The following is a 17291-nucleotide window of genomic DNA, read 5'->3' as shown; positions in this document are numbered from 1 at the left end:
CATCTGCTCTGGCTGCGAAATAATGGTGGACTGTAGTGATGGATCGTTCGCGAATGAGCCGACTCCAAGAGCCGGCTCTTGTAGGTGAACGACGGGAGCTGGCTCGCATATCTGAGGAGCCGACTCTATTTAAAAAAATATATAGCACAGAGAAATTAAATCATTATGTAATAATGAAATAATGCATGCATTTTATTTATTTTTAATTATTGACTAATTCAAAGAACAAAAAAAATATTACATTTCGACTGTCTGATCAGCCTCACATTCTGTTCCTGTCAATCATACACGAGGTGTCAACCAATTATACAGCATGAGGGAGGGGCCGAGCCATCACACACACACACACACACACACACACACACACACACACACACACAGTGTCAAACTCGGAGGAGAGGAGAGGAAAAACACCACAGCTTTTGAAAACAAAACAAAAGCAGGAAAATGAGTCGAAAGCACAGCAGCATTTGGAATCATTTTAATGATCATCAGCCCCTCGAAAGTAAGGCAGCTTGCATTTCTGAATGCAAATCTCTCATAAAATAAAAATATGATCAGAATTGTGTGTGTGTGTGTTCATGCTATACAAAACATAACTAGTGAGATAGTTCATGCTGACTATGTAACATGCCAAAAAAGAGGGACCAGTTTAATCCTTTCAGTTATTTATTTTTCTTTAATATGGATTCTATTATGTTGTTCAGATTCAGATTGTATTTGTTTTGTAATGTTGTTGTTTAACACATTCAAAAGTTGTAATGTAAATGCAAATGTTTAATAGTATTCTTTTTTCATAACAAATCAATGCATTTTTAAAGCAATTGTGAGAAATTGTGAGTATGATTTCATTTAATAATTTAATTAGAATTGTTTTCACACCTATCATAGTCAAAACATTATTGTTTTTAAAAGAGCCGTTTTTTTTAGCCAAAAGAGCCGATTACGAGCTCTCTGATGCGTATGTTCATTTCATTATTGATTCATGCAATAATGAAAGTGAAAGCAAATAGGGAGGGGAGAGAACCCCCTCAAGGTCAACAAAAATGTGCTGATCCATCCGCTTTTAAGGTAAAATACTATCACACAATTATATATTTAGCTTTAATGTCATGAATGCTCTGGACAGTGTTGTTTACTTTTTTTTTTCCAGTGGTCTTCCTGTTTTTTTTTTTTTTTTTTTAAGTGTGTCCTGCCTTGTTAAAAAACTCAGAACTCAGGAGATTTGCACAACTTGGAGTGCCAAATGTAGTGTACTTAAAATGTAATGTAATTTATGGTTTCTCTGATCAAACTGTGTCCCTGATTATTACAGTTTACAAATAAATCGTTACCTCTACCACATGAATCAAATTATATATATACATATACACATAAAGAAAACACGAATCACTGACATGTTTCCAATACAAATTGCAGCTTAAAAAAAAAAAAAAAAAAAACTATCAAACAAAAAAAGTTCCAACAGAAGGGAAAATATTTATCCATCATATGTTGCCAACTTGCAAAGTCATTTCCATCTTTGTAATGGTTAATGGATATTTTACACATGTATGAACTACATGTCATCATGTATCTTTTTGTTTTATACTTATCAACATGGGTGTGGTAAAAATAAAACTTTTTTTTTTTTTTTACCATTGAATCTTTTACTCCCTCTCTCTGTTTTGAACATCCGAATGAGGTTATCATGGGGCTATGGAGCATCATATTATAAGCTCCATATGGGGCTATGAGTCTTTGTATCCTGGTATTGAATGTTTCTAAAATATTGTCATTAATATGGCACCTCAAATATGAATTTTATCAGTTTGTGAAAAAAGTTGCTAAATAAGTACTATATGTTTTTTTTTAAAGAATAGGATTAGAACAGAGAGTGCTAGAGTTAGAGGATCAAATAAAGATGAGATATGTTTTTAGCTGATTCTTGAAGATGGCTAAGGACTTGGATTGAGTTGGGCAGATCATTCCACCAGGAGGGAGCTTTTAATTTAAAAGTCTGTAAAAATGACTTTGTACTTCTTTGGTATGGTCAATCAAGCGACATTCACTAGCAGAACGCACGCTTCTAGAGGGCATACGTCTGAAGTAATTAATTTAGGTAAAGGGGTACAGGGCCAGTGGTGGTTTTGTAGGAAAACATCAATGCCTTGAATTTTATACGAGCAGCTGAAAGTAGCCAGTGCAAATTGATAGAGGTGTGACATACATTATTTTCGTCTCATTAAAAATTAATTGATTTTTAACCTGGAGATACTGTAGAAACAACAATTTCAAAATTTAGGTTTTAGGTATGTGTGTAGTTGTGTAGATCAAAAGGTAAAGCTAATCCCATATTTTAATATACTTGAAAACTACTAAACCCAAAGTAAATTTCACTGGGAACCCATGGCAAATTACGCCTAAAAATTACTTGACTTGAGAGCTCTATTAAATGAACTGTACATCTATGACCCAGCATTAGTTTCATCATGAAATTACTCACCTGCATGCCATTGCAAACCTATTTGGACTTTTTTGTTTGTTTTTTTTGGCCATACAATGGAAGTCATGTGTCTACAACTGTTTGGTCACCAACACTCTTTAAAAAATACCTCCTTTTGTGTTCCTCTGAAGAAAGAAAGTCATTTTGTAATTTTTTTTTTTTTTTGGTTAACCAACCCTTTTACTTTGACAAAAAGGGGTTGGAATTATTTGTGACTAATCTTAGAGCACGATAAACTTAGCAACAAAAATGCAGTCACTGTTGACACGCACCATTCTTTGCTGAATCAATTAAGCGCTACTGCGCCTTTAAGAAATCTGTTCGACGGTGAGGTTAATATAAGCAGTGCGCATGCTCGAGAGTAGAGGAAGTCGGTAATGGTGACGGATGATGTGGACGTGAAAGGGCCAAGAGCATCAACGCGTTTTCAAGAAAGAAAGAGGGGAAAGAAAAACCTTAAAGACGGACTCACGGATATGAAGCGCGGGTTTTGAGAGGTGTCTGAGTTTCTCTGCACTGAGACCGAACACACCTGCGGTCCACGATGATGGCAGAATGCGATCCTACCGACGGCGAGCCAGAGAAAGGCGGCGGAGATTTCACACCGGAGATGAACTTTCTCGCGTCGGAGGTGCCCGCGGTGTTATTCGAAAAGACCCGACCGGCGCCGTCTCTAGGACTCTCGCTGAACCCCGGGGCAGCGGTCCGGATCTCGAACTCGACGGAGAGCGTGCTGACGGAGCTGGAAGCGGACGGCTCGGGGGAAGAGGCGCTACTGTTACCGGGACCTGCCGTGAATCTCTCACCTCGAGCTGGAAGAGAGAAAAGGACGCGGAGGAACAGACACAGCTCATCATCTGATAATCTGGCATCTCCAGGTGAGACATACTAGTTCCATATCACAGCTCGTAATCAGATTAATCTGGCTCAAGGTAAAGTTAGAGGTGTTACACTTCAATACGTGTTGTTTTGCTTTCTCTAAATTTGATGCGTATGTTTCATTATAATAGTTCAGGTTTGTAAATGACATTGTTTTTAATTATTGCTTTTTAATACAATCAACAGAATTTGCATAGTAGTTATTAATTCAACTAATAATAATTAAAACTATCGCTCAAGCCTTTATTTAAATATAGCCACTCCCCATCTTAAATGAAAGCCACTTTTCGTCATTTTGTTGTGTAATCTGAATTCAACCGGGGAAAGTACGCACGAGGGACCCGTCTGCTTTAGTTTCCATAGCAACCGTGTGTGTTCTGTTTCTGTTGCGCGCAGTGTTCCGAAAACCAGCTTTTTCAGAGAGTGAAGGTGTTTTATTTATCTATTTATTTAATTTATTGTTTATTTTGCCTCCTATTTTACACACACACAAACAACAAGTTTTCATGCAAAAATAAACAAAACAAACTCTAAATTTGCTCCCAAACATAATCTCTGTTCTCTGTGCTGTTACTTCATCTGCTTTATCTCAGAACACGGTCCGTTATGCAACCATTTCCACAGTTCAGTTTGCATGCTCTTTGAACCCGGGGCACACGTGTGCAGATGACCCTAGCAGCTGCTGACATATCTACACAGCTCTGGGTATCCGTGCTTGGCTGTTTCTGTGTGTGTTACATGTGTTTTCGTCTTTCCAGGTGCATCTGTACTAAAAGGATTACTGGAGCAGCCGTGGAGAGTATTGATGCAATAATGTTTTCTTGCATATTCATAACAGGTTCATTTGAAATGAATGCAGACGAGCCAGAGAGCGGAAAGACACTGGCCTCTGTTTTATCTCTTAAGATCCTTCATCTAATCCTTCAGTGAAATGGGAAAAACTCCCATTAGAGTCTCACAGGAGTTGCATTGCCTAGTTTAAATGAAGATATTAGCATTGCATCACTGTGATATGCATCACATATATGATTTTAGTTTATTTATTGATTTATTATATTATTAATTTTTAAAGGTACTGTGCACACAGTTGATCATTGTCAAAAAATAATAGAGCCCGACCGATATATCCGATATACCGATATTATCGGCCGATATAAGCTAATTGCATTTAAATCGGCATCGGCATTTATAACGGCCGATGAAACATGAGAAACAGAGTCTCATGCTTCACTCATGTTATGAGTGTTGCATAGTGTGCCCACCAGAGGGAGCTCTGCAGCTCCAGAGTTAACAACAGCGCCAGAAGTCCACTACAGAAGAAAGCGATCAACTGTTTTGACGGTGAGTCTGTCGTTCGTCATGTGAAATGATTGTAGATTTAGTTCATACCCTGTATATAAAAACTGTGTGGTAGTTCTAGCTAACGGTCCTATCATTATCACTTCTAAATATTCTGTAACATCACTTACAGCCGCTAATGCATTGCTATATTAGATTAGCCACAAAGCTAATACCATGTTTATCAGTGGAAGAGTGCGAACGTTAATAGGAGGTCAAACTATAACGTTAGCGTTTAACTTATTCTTATTCTATTGCGGTGTGTTTCCCACATAATGACCGCGTAATTGGGCCTTTCACACAGTACGCGGTATGCACGGCGCTTGCCGCTGGGCTCAGCGTTGCCCTTCAGATACAACGCGATTTGCGCTGCGCTATGGCATAGGCGGAGTTTTAAAAACGTTTAGCGGGAGCTCTTTCATAGTCTGTTCCTCCTCCTTTCGGTCAGCAGCAAACATGTATCTGTCCCGTTGTAAGAAGCGAGCGATAGCGCTAGTCCTGCTGATGAGAATTAAGAGAGAAGCAAGGAAGAAGAGGCTACCCTCAGGTCCAGAGAACAATTTGGTGAATTCAGGCTGGTTACGTTACTCTAACGCTAATAGCTTCCTTTTTAGCAGGCCCCTTAAATGCTTGCTATTAACTTGTTTGAAGGTGGTTCTTCTCAAAATTGACAGCGGTGTGTTCATGACACTAACGTTAACCATTCAACTTCGAATTGATTCCGTAATCTTCCGGTAATAGTAGGCAAGACGATGTTTTGATTCAGACTGCACAAAGAGAAGAGGAGAAGATATACGGGTCTGTTGTGAATGTGTCTGTGAGAGCAAATATAGTGTAGTTACAGTAACTACAGTAGGTGCGTCAGAAATGATTAAACCAAAGGGGACATGTAAATAAATGTGAGCTGAACAAGCGCTTTTTTTTTTTTTTACATATTGTTTCAAAGCAGCTTTACAGACATAACAGGAAAATGTTGAAATAATATTGTTAAATATAAGTAGGTAATACCTATTGCTTGACAAATAAAAAAAATATATATCTTTCTCATTTTTGCCTATGTAGGAGATCCCAGTTTATTATTATTATAATTCTAATGATGACATGAGTAATGATACATGGTGATATTATTAATACACATGCTTATTCTTTGTCCGTCTCTCTTTCTGCCTACAGATGGCTGAAAAAGGTGAATGCTGTAGCAGCAAAGTGTGGGACTACTTCTGCAAATACTTTAACTTTAGTATTATAATTTATTTACAGTAAACACACAGACTGTTAAAACCAGCTTCAACTGGAAGAAAGTAAAAGTGTTAAATGTTTAAAACCAGACTGTTTTTTGATCATTAAAAAATATATACTTTTAATGTGCAATTGTTTAGTCATTGAGACTGTAATCTAAGGCTTTTTTTTTTTAACATAGTCCATTCTGGAAAATGGTTTATACAGCCCACATACATAGAACAGGCAGATATTTTGCTATTGAATGTTGTGTAAGTGCAGTTTATAGGAAATGGGTCTAATATCCAGATTATTTTTAAAATCAAAATATCGGCTTATAAATCGGCTCTTTTCGAGTTAATATCGGCATCGGCCTCCAAAAATCCATATCGGTCGGGCTCTAAAAAATAAACTTTAAATGTGAAATTTCAGGTCTTGTATCAGCATCAGGGTGTTTATTTTGCACAAATTCTACAGTAATGTACAAGTTGATGTGGAAATACATGTAAAAAAATAAAAATAATAATAGATTAGTATTTTGAATTGTCATATATCTCCAGTGAGTCTAAATTATCCCAAAGATGTGAAAGAGAGTTAGTTGCGAAATTAGTCTTTTTGAACTCGTGCAATTTTGGCGATGTGACAAAGACATCTGCGTCTAGAGTTATTAGGCTATTCATTTCATGGATGGGACTCAAGACTGCCTCTATTTTATTTTGCGTATGAGATTGATGTCTCACAGTGCTTACAAAACCATTTTAATCACCTAACATTTAATTAGTTTTGGAGTAGCACAAGTTCATGTCATTTATAACACATTGTTGCCAAGATAATGTATTTTAAAATCAAGCCATTTATGATGATAAATGATATTTATGACATGCAGATGCATGTTTGGATTGGTGTGTGTGTGTGTACGAGAGATGGAAAGTGCTCTGGTCGTCTTCTAAATGTTTTATAACCATCAGAGAGGTTCTGTCTGTCTGTGTCTAATGGACACTCTTATTCACCCAGGGAAAGCTGCCCATAGACCATCAGCTGTGTGTTTTCATGTGTTTTACCTTTTAGAGCCAATGTAGGCCAGTTTGTGTTCGTTTTACTGCAGTGTGTGCATTGTGTCGTGGATTCTGAAATGACAGTTTTAGTGAAATAAATAAATCCCTCCCTGGGTACAGGCATCATGAGAGACGTATTAGGCTTTGTTCACACTGCTTTTCAAACTTGATCTTTTGGTTTGCGCAGTCATTTTGGAAGTAATTGAATCTGATAATCTGTTTGTACAAGGTTGCTTCATGGGTTGCTATATAATGTTTGCATCAGCAAGAATGCTGCAAGGCTCTCTTTCAACTGTGCCAAACCACTTTTGGATGTGGTTTCATTGGGTTTTCTAAACATTGGATTTCATGTGGTTTGTGCAGGCTACAAAAAAAAAAAAAAAAAAAAAAAAATAATTTGCATCATAATTGCAAATGTTTGCTGCTGTTCTACACAAAGCCTCAGTTAGCAAGTTCTGTGTGCAGTTTTCAGAGTTAGTAAGAGACACACCGGCCCTCTTTACTTTAGTAAGGAATGGATGGTGACTGAATCATCTGATCTGATTATCAGCTGCCTGTATGCAGATCACATGAGTGTGCGTCTGTAACTTGCATGTGAAACACTGATACAAGGGTAAGCATTAGGAACCAGACAAAAAGTCCCATCAAAAAATAAATAAATAATAAATCAGCTTTTCTGTGTTTTTAAAATGAGAAAACGAGAAAACAAGAAAATCCCGCACACTTTTAACTTGCTAAACAATAAAAAATACTTTAATGGCAAAGTTTCGATCGTATGATCTTCATCAGGCATCAACATTGTATTCAAACTCCATTGTATTTAAAACATGACAAATCACAGTGAAGAATCATCAATATCCAATCAAGATTAGTAATTGAATAATCAACACCACACCACATTGTTAACTCCAATTCCATACATCGTAATTGCGACAGATAGATAGATAGATAGACAGATAGATAGATAGATATAAAATACTATTAATGATATCATACATGTAATCATATTTCACAACATCACATCAAAAAATGCTTCATTACACAAGTGATTTTCCATGTTCTATCTAAGGAATATGCAGAAGTCATCTTTGGTGTATTCACATCTACACTGAGTTATACTAGTGTTCTTATCATTTACAGTAATTACAGTAGCTGGATTCTGTTTAGTCTACATTTTTTTTTCTTTTAGCAGATTTTACTAAATAGTTCCAAGAACCCACATTTAATCTGTCAGTACCTGGTACAGAAAATGAAAACATTGCATTTGCTGGTCTTTAGATGAATCCCTTTGATATTGAACCTTTCATCTATGCTCTATATGTTTTTTTTACGGCTTCTCTGCACTCCAGAAATGCCCAGTGCTCTTGTAATTTTTTATCTTTCTGAAGGCTGGCTTGCAGACAGAGCAAGAGTGTTTGACTAAATTGCATGCTCACTAGTGATTCAGCTTTGAAGCTTGGATTTCTAGAAGGTTAAATTTTGTTCCAGATAAAAATATCCTTGAGCATGAATTTCACTCTGATAGAAGTTATTAAAAGAAAATCCTTTCTGCTGTATGGCCTTTTGAGATGAGAGGACATATTAACATTTAAATACAGACATACAAGAGAATATATTCGCTGCACTGTACATTTGAATCTCTTTGTATGTGTACATATAGGTAATAGTAGTGGAGAATTCAACCATTTCCCAGAAGACCCAGAGTTTGGCGAGATCATCCAGAGAGCTGAGCAGGCGATAGAAAATGGTGTCTTTCCCGAACGCATCTCGCAAGGATCCAGTGGAAGCTACTTTGTCAAAGATTCCAAAGGGGTATGTGTATTTGAATGTTAAATATGGAGACTGACCCTGAAATAATCAGTTTTAATAGTCATAACAGAAAATGAAGTAGGTCATTGTGCAGTTTGTACGCAAAGTCATGCATCACAGTGTTTAAAGTAGGATAATGTATGCATGATAAACAAATGTTTATGCATGAATGTTAACGTGTCATTGATTCGGATTCATTCTCTCTGAAAAAAACATTTCTTTTTACAGTATACTTCATAGTAGTTATATTCCAATCTTGTGAATTTTCTTGATGCCTGTATCTTCTCTCATTTAGAAAATCATTGGCGTGTTTAAACCAAAATCAGAGGAGCCTTACGGTCACTTAAATCCTAAATGGACCAAATATTTCCATAAAGTCTGCTGTCCGTGCTGTTTTGGCCGTGGTTGCCTCATTCCTAACCAGGGCTACCTCTCTGAGGCAGCTGCCTCACTTGTTGACCAAAAACTGGGTTTGAGGATTGTACCCAAAACTAAGGTGAGGGTGGGCATTATAGAAGCATTTAAATAGATTTTTAAGAAAAAAGCTTTGCTCCTGGAATTAGGGCCCAAATTGTTTGCCCTTTGTTTTCAGGTAGTGCATTTGGCCAGCGAGACTTTTCACTATAGTGCAATTGACCGTGCCAAATCCCGTGGTAAGAAATACGCACTGGAGAAAGTCCCCAAAGTTGGACGACGGTTTCACAGAGTTGGCCTTCCTCCAAAGGTAACGAAACACCTCATTTTGAAATATTTTTTGGAAACCTGTTCACACGGATCCAAAAAAACAACTAAAGCACTTTATTATGCAGTCCACTTTGTAAAGAAATTTCTGCATGTCTATGGACTGAACACATAACCAGGGGTGCACATCATTTTTTCAGCCTGGTTCTCATAAGAGAACCTGGAGATTTGGTTTGGTCCTCACACTGCATATAGTGTGACCCATTAAATATAACTATAAAAAATGAAGTAATAATAGTTATAATATTATTGCACTTTATTTATTTAGTTTTTTTTATTTTTATAAAATAATAGTAAATAAACTAAATAGCGTGTGACTTAAAAATAAATGGCAGTCCTAGTATTAAATACAAATACATTTATTTTATAGTAAACTTAAAAATAAAATGGTAATATTTACTACTGTATTTTCCGGACTATAAGTCGCACTTTTTTTCATAGTTTGGCTGGTCCTGTGACTTATAGTCAGGTGCGACTTATTTATCAAAATTAATTTGACATGAACCAAGAGAAAACATTACTGTCTCCAGCCGCGAGAGGGCGCTCTGTGCTGCTCAGTGCTCCTGTAGTCTACACTGAAAACATAGAGCGCCTGCTCTCTCGCTGCTGTTGACGGTAATGTTTTCTCTTGGTTCTAAATAAATGCGACTTATAGTCCAGTGCGACTTATGTGTTTTTTCCTCATGACGTATTTTTGAACTGATGCGACTTATACTTAGGTGCGACTTATAGTCCGAAAAATACGGTACTACTTTCTTTGTTTGCCTCTTTAAGAAGAATTGCTTTATGTATTCCCCAATTTTAAGTCGCTTTGGATAAAAGCGTCTATAAATAAATAAATAAAAGCGTTTTCATCATATTCAAACTTAAAATCAGCAGGTTTTTATTTTGGCGGGTTGCCGGCAAGTGAGTATACGCACTTCCGGATTTAGCACTGCTGCTGATTAAAGAGCATCAGTGGAATGTCACAGGAATGTAACAGTTTTGCATTGTGCTTTGAAAACGGCATGGCATAGCGTAGATTTATGCTTTCAGGTTGAAAATAAAACTTGTATAGTACAGTTTGTGATCTAAAATGGTAATTGTGTATTAACAGCTGTCAACCATGTCAGTACGCAAATGCGCTATCAGAACATATTTATATAACACATTTTTAACGCATGCGGACCGGCAGACCACTTATGTTCACCCCTGCACATAACACTTGTGCATGCAAGTTTATACAGAGATAAGTATAATAAAAAAAAAAAAAAACTTATGACAAAAGTTTGTTTTCAGACCCCCGAAACGCTGTTGTTGTGAGTGAAGGGCCACGACTCATAAAAGTAGTTTTTTTTTTTATTGTAAATGGTGACATGTAAACAGGCCCAGAACTATCCCAATTTTCAATACTATCCCAATTTTTTGGTCTTAAATGACTTTTTTTTTTTTTTTTTTTTTTTTTTTTTTTTTTTTTAACCTTGCTCAATTTCTTGTATGGAACACACAAGGAGATATTTAGCCATAGGTTTTCTTAGTGTCATTATTTCTGGTGAATGTTGAGGCTGTAGCTCTAAATTCTCATTTGCAATTTTGTGCCCAATCATTAGAAGGGAGTAAGATCTGTTTTCTTTTGTGAAGATGGGCTCATTTCAGTTGTTTGTGGAGGGCTATCATGAAGCAGACTTCTGGCTGAGGAAGTTTGAGGCAGAGCCTCTTCCAGAGAACATGAGGAAGCAGCTTCAGTCTCAGTTCGAGAAGCTGGTGGTGCTGGATTACGTCATCAGAAACACAGGTACCTAATGCATTGCTGATGTTAACTTATTCCCTTGTAAAGCCTTGAGTTATTTTTCCTCAAATTGCTATGCTATAAAGTAACTTTATTAGTATTATTCACTACTGTCAATTTATAATTTACATTTTATAATAAATGTCATTTTTAGCTACATGTGCCCAAGGAAATACTGTATACAGAAATTGAATAAAGTTATAAACACTAAATTCTAAATTAAATATAGATGAATCCTTAAAGCTACAAAAAGGATTGATTTTCTCCTTTTTTTGTTCTTTGATTAACAGATATCAAAGCAGCTGGGTTATTAGGTTATTTTGGCTGTTTTAAGAGTTGCTGCTGCTGAACACGAGGCATATCTGACACGCATTGTATTTTCTTACAACTCTTTACCTTTTCTGACCCACTTCTGGTCTTAAAGTCTCTACTAATGGGCTGATGAGTTAAAATGTGTGTGTTAGATGAGAGAGACAGTGCTGGGATACTGTGAAAAACACTGCATTTCAGGGACATGTTCTTAAATCTGACTCATATTAGGGCTGTGCAAAAAATCGAATGCGCTTTTCATGCGCATCTCATCAGACGCTTCTGTAATTAGAAGTATATCTTCAGCACATAGATTCAGATCAGGGTTGCCAGGTTTTCACAACAAATCCTGCCCAGTTGCTTCTCAAAACTAGTCCAAAACTATCCCAATCGTGTTTCCAGGAGGTTCCCCGATAAAAATTGCTTCCCGGGGTTAAAATATACGTTTTTTAGCAGGGTTGCCTTGGTAAAATTCGCATTTTAGGGGCTAAACATCACGTTATTTGTATTGGGGTCGCTTCGACCCGCGGACATGAAAAACAACCACAGACTTGGCAACACTGGTTTGCATTTACTACACAGAGCCGTAATTCACTGACAATCTACACAAAATCGATTTTAAAATCGCAGAATTTTGTGTTAGTTGTCGGTAGACTACGGCTCTGTGTAGTAACTGCCGCTCCACCTGAACCAGTGTTGCCAAGTCTGCGGTTGTTTTCATGTCCGCGGTTTGAAGCAACCACAATACCAATAACGTGATATTTAGCCCTTAAAATGCTAATTTTACCAAGGCAACTCTGCCAAGAACCCTATATTTTAACCCCGGGAAGCAATTTTTATCAGGGAACCTCCTGGAAACACGATTGGGTTAGTTTTGGACTAGTTTTGAGAAGCAACTGGGCAGGATTTGTTGTGAAAACCTGGCAACCCTGATCTGAATGCACGTGCTGGAGATATACTTCTAATCACAGAAGCGTCTTTACTGATGAGATGCGCATGAAAATCGCATTCGATTTTTTTGCACAGCCCTAACTCGTGTATATAACAAATACATGCATGCATGCACAGATTTAAAGCAACTTTAATTTATTTTTTGGTAACATGACTTAACTGATGACATAACTACAACATTGCATGCTGGTAGTTTCTTTTGCGCTTTAAATTGAAATGATATACCGCGCGCACCGCTGCATTTGTGCGTGCAGTTGAAGAGCACGTGCTACGAGCACAGTATACCGGCTGACTGGACAGGAAAAATCATTTTTTCTGACATATGGCCTGACAACATCTCATCTAATCACAGTTCACTGTTATTCTACTGAAGCTTCCTCATCACATGTTACTTTTCTGTCCATGTTTGACTAGCACCTGGTGCAGAGGTGAAGCTTGAGGGTGCAATTGAAAACATTTTGTCAAGAAAAAAAGACTGAAGCAACACTTCTGAGTGGGGTGCTGAACCCTAGCTCCGCCCCTACGTTAATTGCGTTAAATATTTTTATTGCTGTTAAACAGAAAAAATTAGTTGCATGCATTAACGTGCTAATTTTGGCCACATTATTTATTTATTTATTTATTTTTCCTATTTTTCAAGAAATCATAGGAGTTTCTTGTTCTCACTTATTTAAATGTTTTAAACAACTTTTTTTTTTTTTCATATCTTTTTTCGTTTCCTCTTTTTCTACCTCCAGCACCTTACAAATGTGCCGTCTCTTTCAGCACAACAAGTTATGGCCATATAAAATAAGTGCTAATTGTTCACTGTGCCCTTGAAAAGGAATTCTGATTTCTTTTCTGGCTTCTTCAGACAGAGGGAACGATAACTGGTTGATCAAGTATGAGAAGCCAGGCGATGGAGAGCTGACGGAGAAGGTGAGCTGGGGGATATTTTTAGAGCTCCTCTGTTTGCAGTACTAGGCAGCTCAAAGAAAATGCAATGACTGAAAACCATGTGCCTGGTGAAATGGAAGCAATCAAATGCAGTGGTGTCATATTCATATTTTATATATATATATGGCTAAAATTATTTTTTAATTCAATTTTTATTTTTTGTATATTTGAAAGAGCATGGCATCTCTTGGTAAACAATTCCTCCCATATGCACAAAGCTCTTTAAACATCTCACCCTGTCAGACATAAGACTGAATCAGTATTGCAAAAGCAGCCAAGTTTCTTTATATCTCTGTTGGATCAAGTTGCTGCTGAGGTTATATTATGGATGTGATGATTGCTTCACAGGCCGTGCGAATGTTTCTCTTCCGTGTGTCTCTTCTCAGGAATCTGAATGGACTGATTTGAAAGACTCGGCCATACAGATAGCAGCTATAGATAATGGTTTGGCCTTCCCTTTTAAACACCCTGATGAGTGGAGAGCATGTAAGGATTATTATATATATATATATATATATTTTTTTTTTTTTTCATAATTTTACATTTAAAACAATTGTTTTCTATTTTAATATTTAAAATGTAAATTATTTCTGTTGTGTTGATGCTGATTTTTCTGCAATTATTACTTCATTTAGCATGTTTAATGTTCAATAATGCTTATTATTTTTGTGGAAACTATGATTTTAGGATTCTTTGAATAGACAGAAGAGCATTTATTTGAAATGGAAATATTTTGTAACGTTATAAATGGCCTCACTGCCATATTTAATCAATACAATGTGTCCTTACTGAATAAAAGTATCAAATTTACACCAAAATGCTTTTTAAACCATATCAAACCGTTAGCGCATATCCACAGTTTCTGTTTGTCTACCAAGTGCATTTCAAATGCAGTGTAGTATATCCAGATTTTACTGGTAGTGTATAAATGATCATACTTAACAGATGAAATGATTGTTCTTAATTTTGGTGCACATGTAGATCCGTTTCACTGGGCATGGTTGCCTCAGGCCAAAGTGGCCTTTTCCCAGGAGACAAGAGACCTTGTACTCTCGCGCATTTCTGACATGAACTTTGTACAGGACCTCTGTGAGGACCTTTATGAGATGTTCAAGGTAGGAAATCTCACAGTCACAAGATTGTCTTACCAGGGCTGTACTTGCATTCATATCATTTAATGCAGTGAATCTGTTATTGAAATGTTGCATTGGCTGAGACTTCTTGGACAGGGCTTTAGCATGCTGTCAGTCTGGTTTCTGTTTGCAGACTTGAGGCTTAGCATGCTGTCACTAAAAACCCTTAAAGAAGTCGTGTCTCTAAATTCATCTCATTTTAAGTTGCTCTGCTGGAAATATTCAAGTCACAAAAAAAAAAAAAAAAAACACTCCGTATAAATTATTACCTGATCTCTTTAAGTGACCTGACCCTGATCTCTTTTTCTTCTGTGATGTCAGTACAGTCCTACTCACTGGTTTGCAGTAAAGTAGGTTGATCATTTGTGCATTAATTAGCAAGAATCCTAGTATGGATGAATTGTATTTTTTTTTTTTACAATTGAATGATTTTTCACATTAACATATCTGTGTTTTCAGACAGATAAAGGTTTCGACAAAACCATGTTCGAAAAACAGATGTCTGTAATGAGAGGACAGGTAAGATTTTATGCTTTAAAATGAATTTACATCATGCTTTCTCTGCTATTCCAGAAATAGTGTTCTGTTCTCACATGCTTCATTCTCCCTAAACGCTGAAGCTCTTCATAATGAAAAATTCACAGCTAACGTATATTAATACACCCAGCCGGGATGCTATTTTCAGCCTATCACAGCTAAGACATAGACTTGAATTAAGACCTCAGATTTATTCGTATTGCCAGAGAAAAAGATTTTATCTCTAACACTTTAAAAAAAAAAGTTTATGTATGTTTAAGCTCAGTTTGTCCAGTGGTCTTTAATATACTATTATACACGACTGTTCAAAAGTTTGGGATCATTAGGATTAGAAATACAGTAATATTACGAAATATTACAACTTACAAAAAAGCTGATTTTTTTTTTCAGAAGACAACTCAGTCTTCAGTGTCACATGATTCTTCAGAAAGCATTGTAATATCCTGATTTGGTGCTGCTCAGAAACATTTGTTACTATTTCTGTTCAAAACAGAACAGTTGTGCTGCTTAATATTATATGGAAACTGCCATTTTTTTTTTGATTCTTTGATAATTAGAAAGTCAAAAAGATCAATTTATTTGAAGATATATAATATTTTACTGTAACTTTGATAAAGTTATGCATCCTCACTGAATTAAAATGACACACTATAAATTTATATATATAAAAAAGGGTTTGAACAGTACTGTATATAGTATTTGAAGCCAACTGTAAAATCATACTAGCCTTTTCTTCCCGAATAGATCTTAAACCTGACCCAGGCTTTGAAAGACGGGAAGAGCCCCATCCAGTTAGTGCAGATGCCTCGTGTGGTGGTGGAGAGGAGCCGCGGGGGAGGCCAGGGTCGTGTGGTCCAACTGGGCAATGCTTTTACCCAGACCTTTCACTGCAAGAGACCCTTTTTCACATCCTGGTAAAAGGGCCACACAGAGAGGACGAAGACTGGGTGAAAATGGACGAGCGAGACTTCCTGGTGAATGTAGCAAAGGGAGAGACTCTGAAAAATGCATGAAGGTCTTTTGTGGAGGATCCGAGGCCTTTTGTTTTCCTGAGCCGTTTCCCAGAATTCTCCTCTTCAGCTTACTATGGCTGTCAAGATGGAATGTCAAAAGGGAATCGTTCGTTGAAAAAATGTTTGTGGCGACAGCCTTTCTCAACTGCCAATTTTATAAGTATAACTACAGTATAGATATTATAAATGAAGAATGATGCATAAAAAATCAAGTTAAACTTGAAAAAATTCTTGAATGTAACTTGCAAGTTTACATTTTACACTTTTCTCCTGAGGACATTTCAATACCAAGAAATACTGGTGACCGTGGTATTTAATATGAATGTATTTGCTGATTATGGAACAGGATGCTGGTAACAGTATATACATTGGTAAAGTTGGGTGCTTTGTAGCCCCTGATGAAAGCATAATTACTAAATGTTTTTCTCTCTCGCACACAATCCTGTGTATGCATCTTGGACTTTGAATTTCAGATGAGCAGTTGTTAATGTAGATCTGTATATTTAAAATTGAATAATAAAGCTTTGGGATTGATAAAAGTAGATAGTGTTTATTATTATTATTATTGTTTGTAAAACAAATTAATCAAAGTTGAGTAACTTCATTACTTCTCAACTGTCCTTTCACTCCACCGCGCGCAAAAACGGAACGGAAGTGATTGATTACAATGGGCTCAATTTGGTTTTGTCATTGTGTTGCCACCCTGTGGGCGCTTTTAGTAAGAACACTCAGCACGTTCGTCAGGCATATAAGCTAAAGTTTTAACTATTTTTGTTCTGAACGTGGTTGTACCTGACGGTTTAAAGCTGGAGCTGGAGTAATATTAGTAACAGAAGTCTTGTGCTACAATAAATAAATAAAAAATAACTGCTGCGAGCTACGCAGATTGTTTGCATCTGTGTGAGTGTGTTTAGAAGCTGCATGTTCTCAGACTGACCAATAGATGGCAGTATTCACTCACTCACAAACGAGCAGCACTTCCTCTGCCTGAGACGGAAGAAGTTTTCCACAGGTTTATTATCTCCAATGTCAAAACAAGCCTGAGAAGTTGATTAATCCCCGATTGCCGCTGGACTGAGAGAAACAAGTACGTAATCTGCTAATTAGCCATGTTCTCTA

The 17291-nt window shown here is 36.8% G+C and overlaps 1 protein-coding gene across 1 annotated transcript; it reads left to right on the top strand.

Moving 5' to 3' along the window:
- Positions 1-2838: 2838 nt before the first annotated feature.
- LOC132142266 (phosphatidylinositol 4-kinase type 2-beta) lies at positions 2839-16118 on the top strand. Its single transcript, XM_059552011.1, has 10 exons — positions 2839-3363; positions 8636-8787; positions 9080-9280; positions 9377-9508; positions 11146-11299; positions 13407-13471; positions 13876-13975; positions 14471-14604; positions 15082-15141; positions 15904-16118. The coding sequence occupies exons 1-10, from the start codon at positions 3030-3032 to the stop codon at positions 16075-16077; spliced, it is 1506 nt and encodes a 501-aa protein (XP_059407994.1). The 5' UTR covers positions 2839-3029; the 3' UTR covers positions 16078-16118.
- The last annotated feature ends 1173 nt before the right edge of the window (positions 16119-17291 follow it).

This window comes from Carassius carassius, chromosome 6 (genome assembly GCF_963082965.1).
Source record: "Carassius carassius chromosome 6, fCarCar2.1, whole genome shotgun sequence".
Taxonomy (NCBI): domain Eukaryota; kingdom Metazoa; phylum Chordata; class Actinopteri; order Cypriniformes; family Cyprinidae; genus Carassius; species Carassius carassius.
The sequence above is the reverse complement of the archived record's forward strand: the minus strand, read 5'-3'. Positions and strand labels throughout refer to the sequence as shown.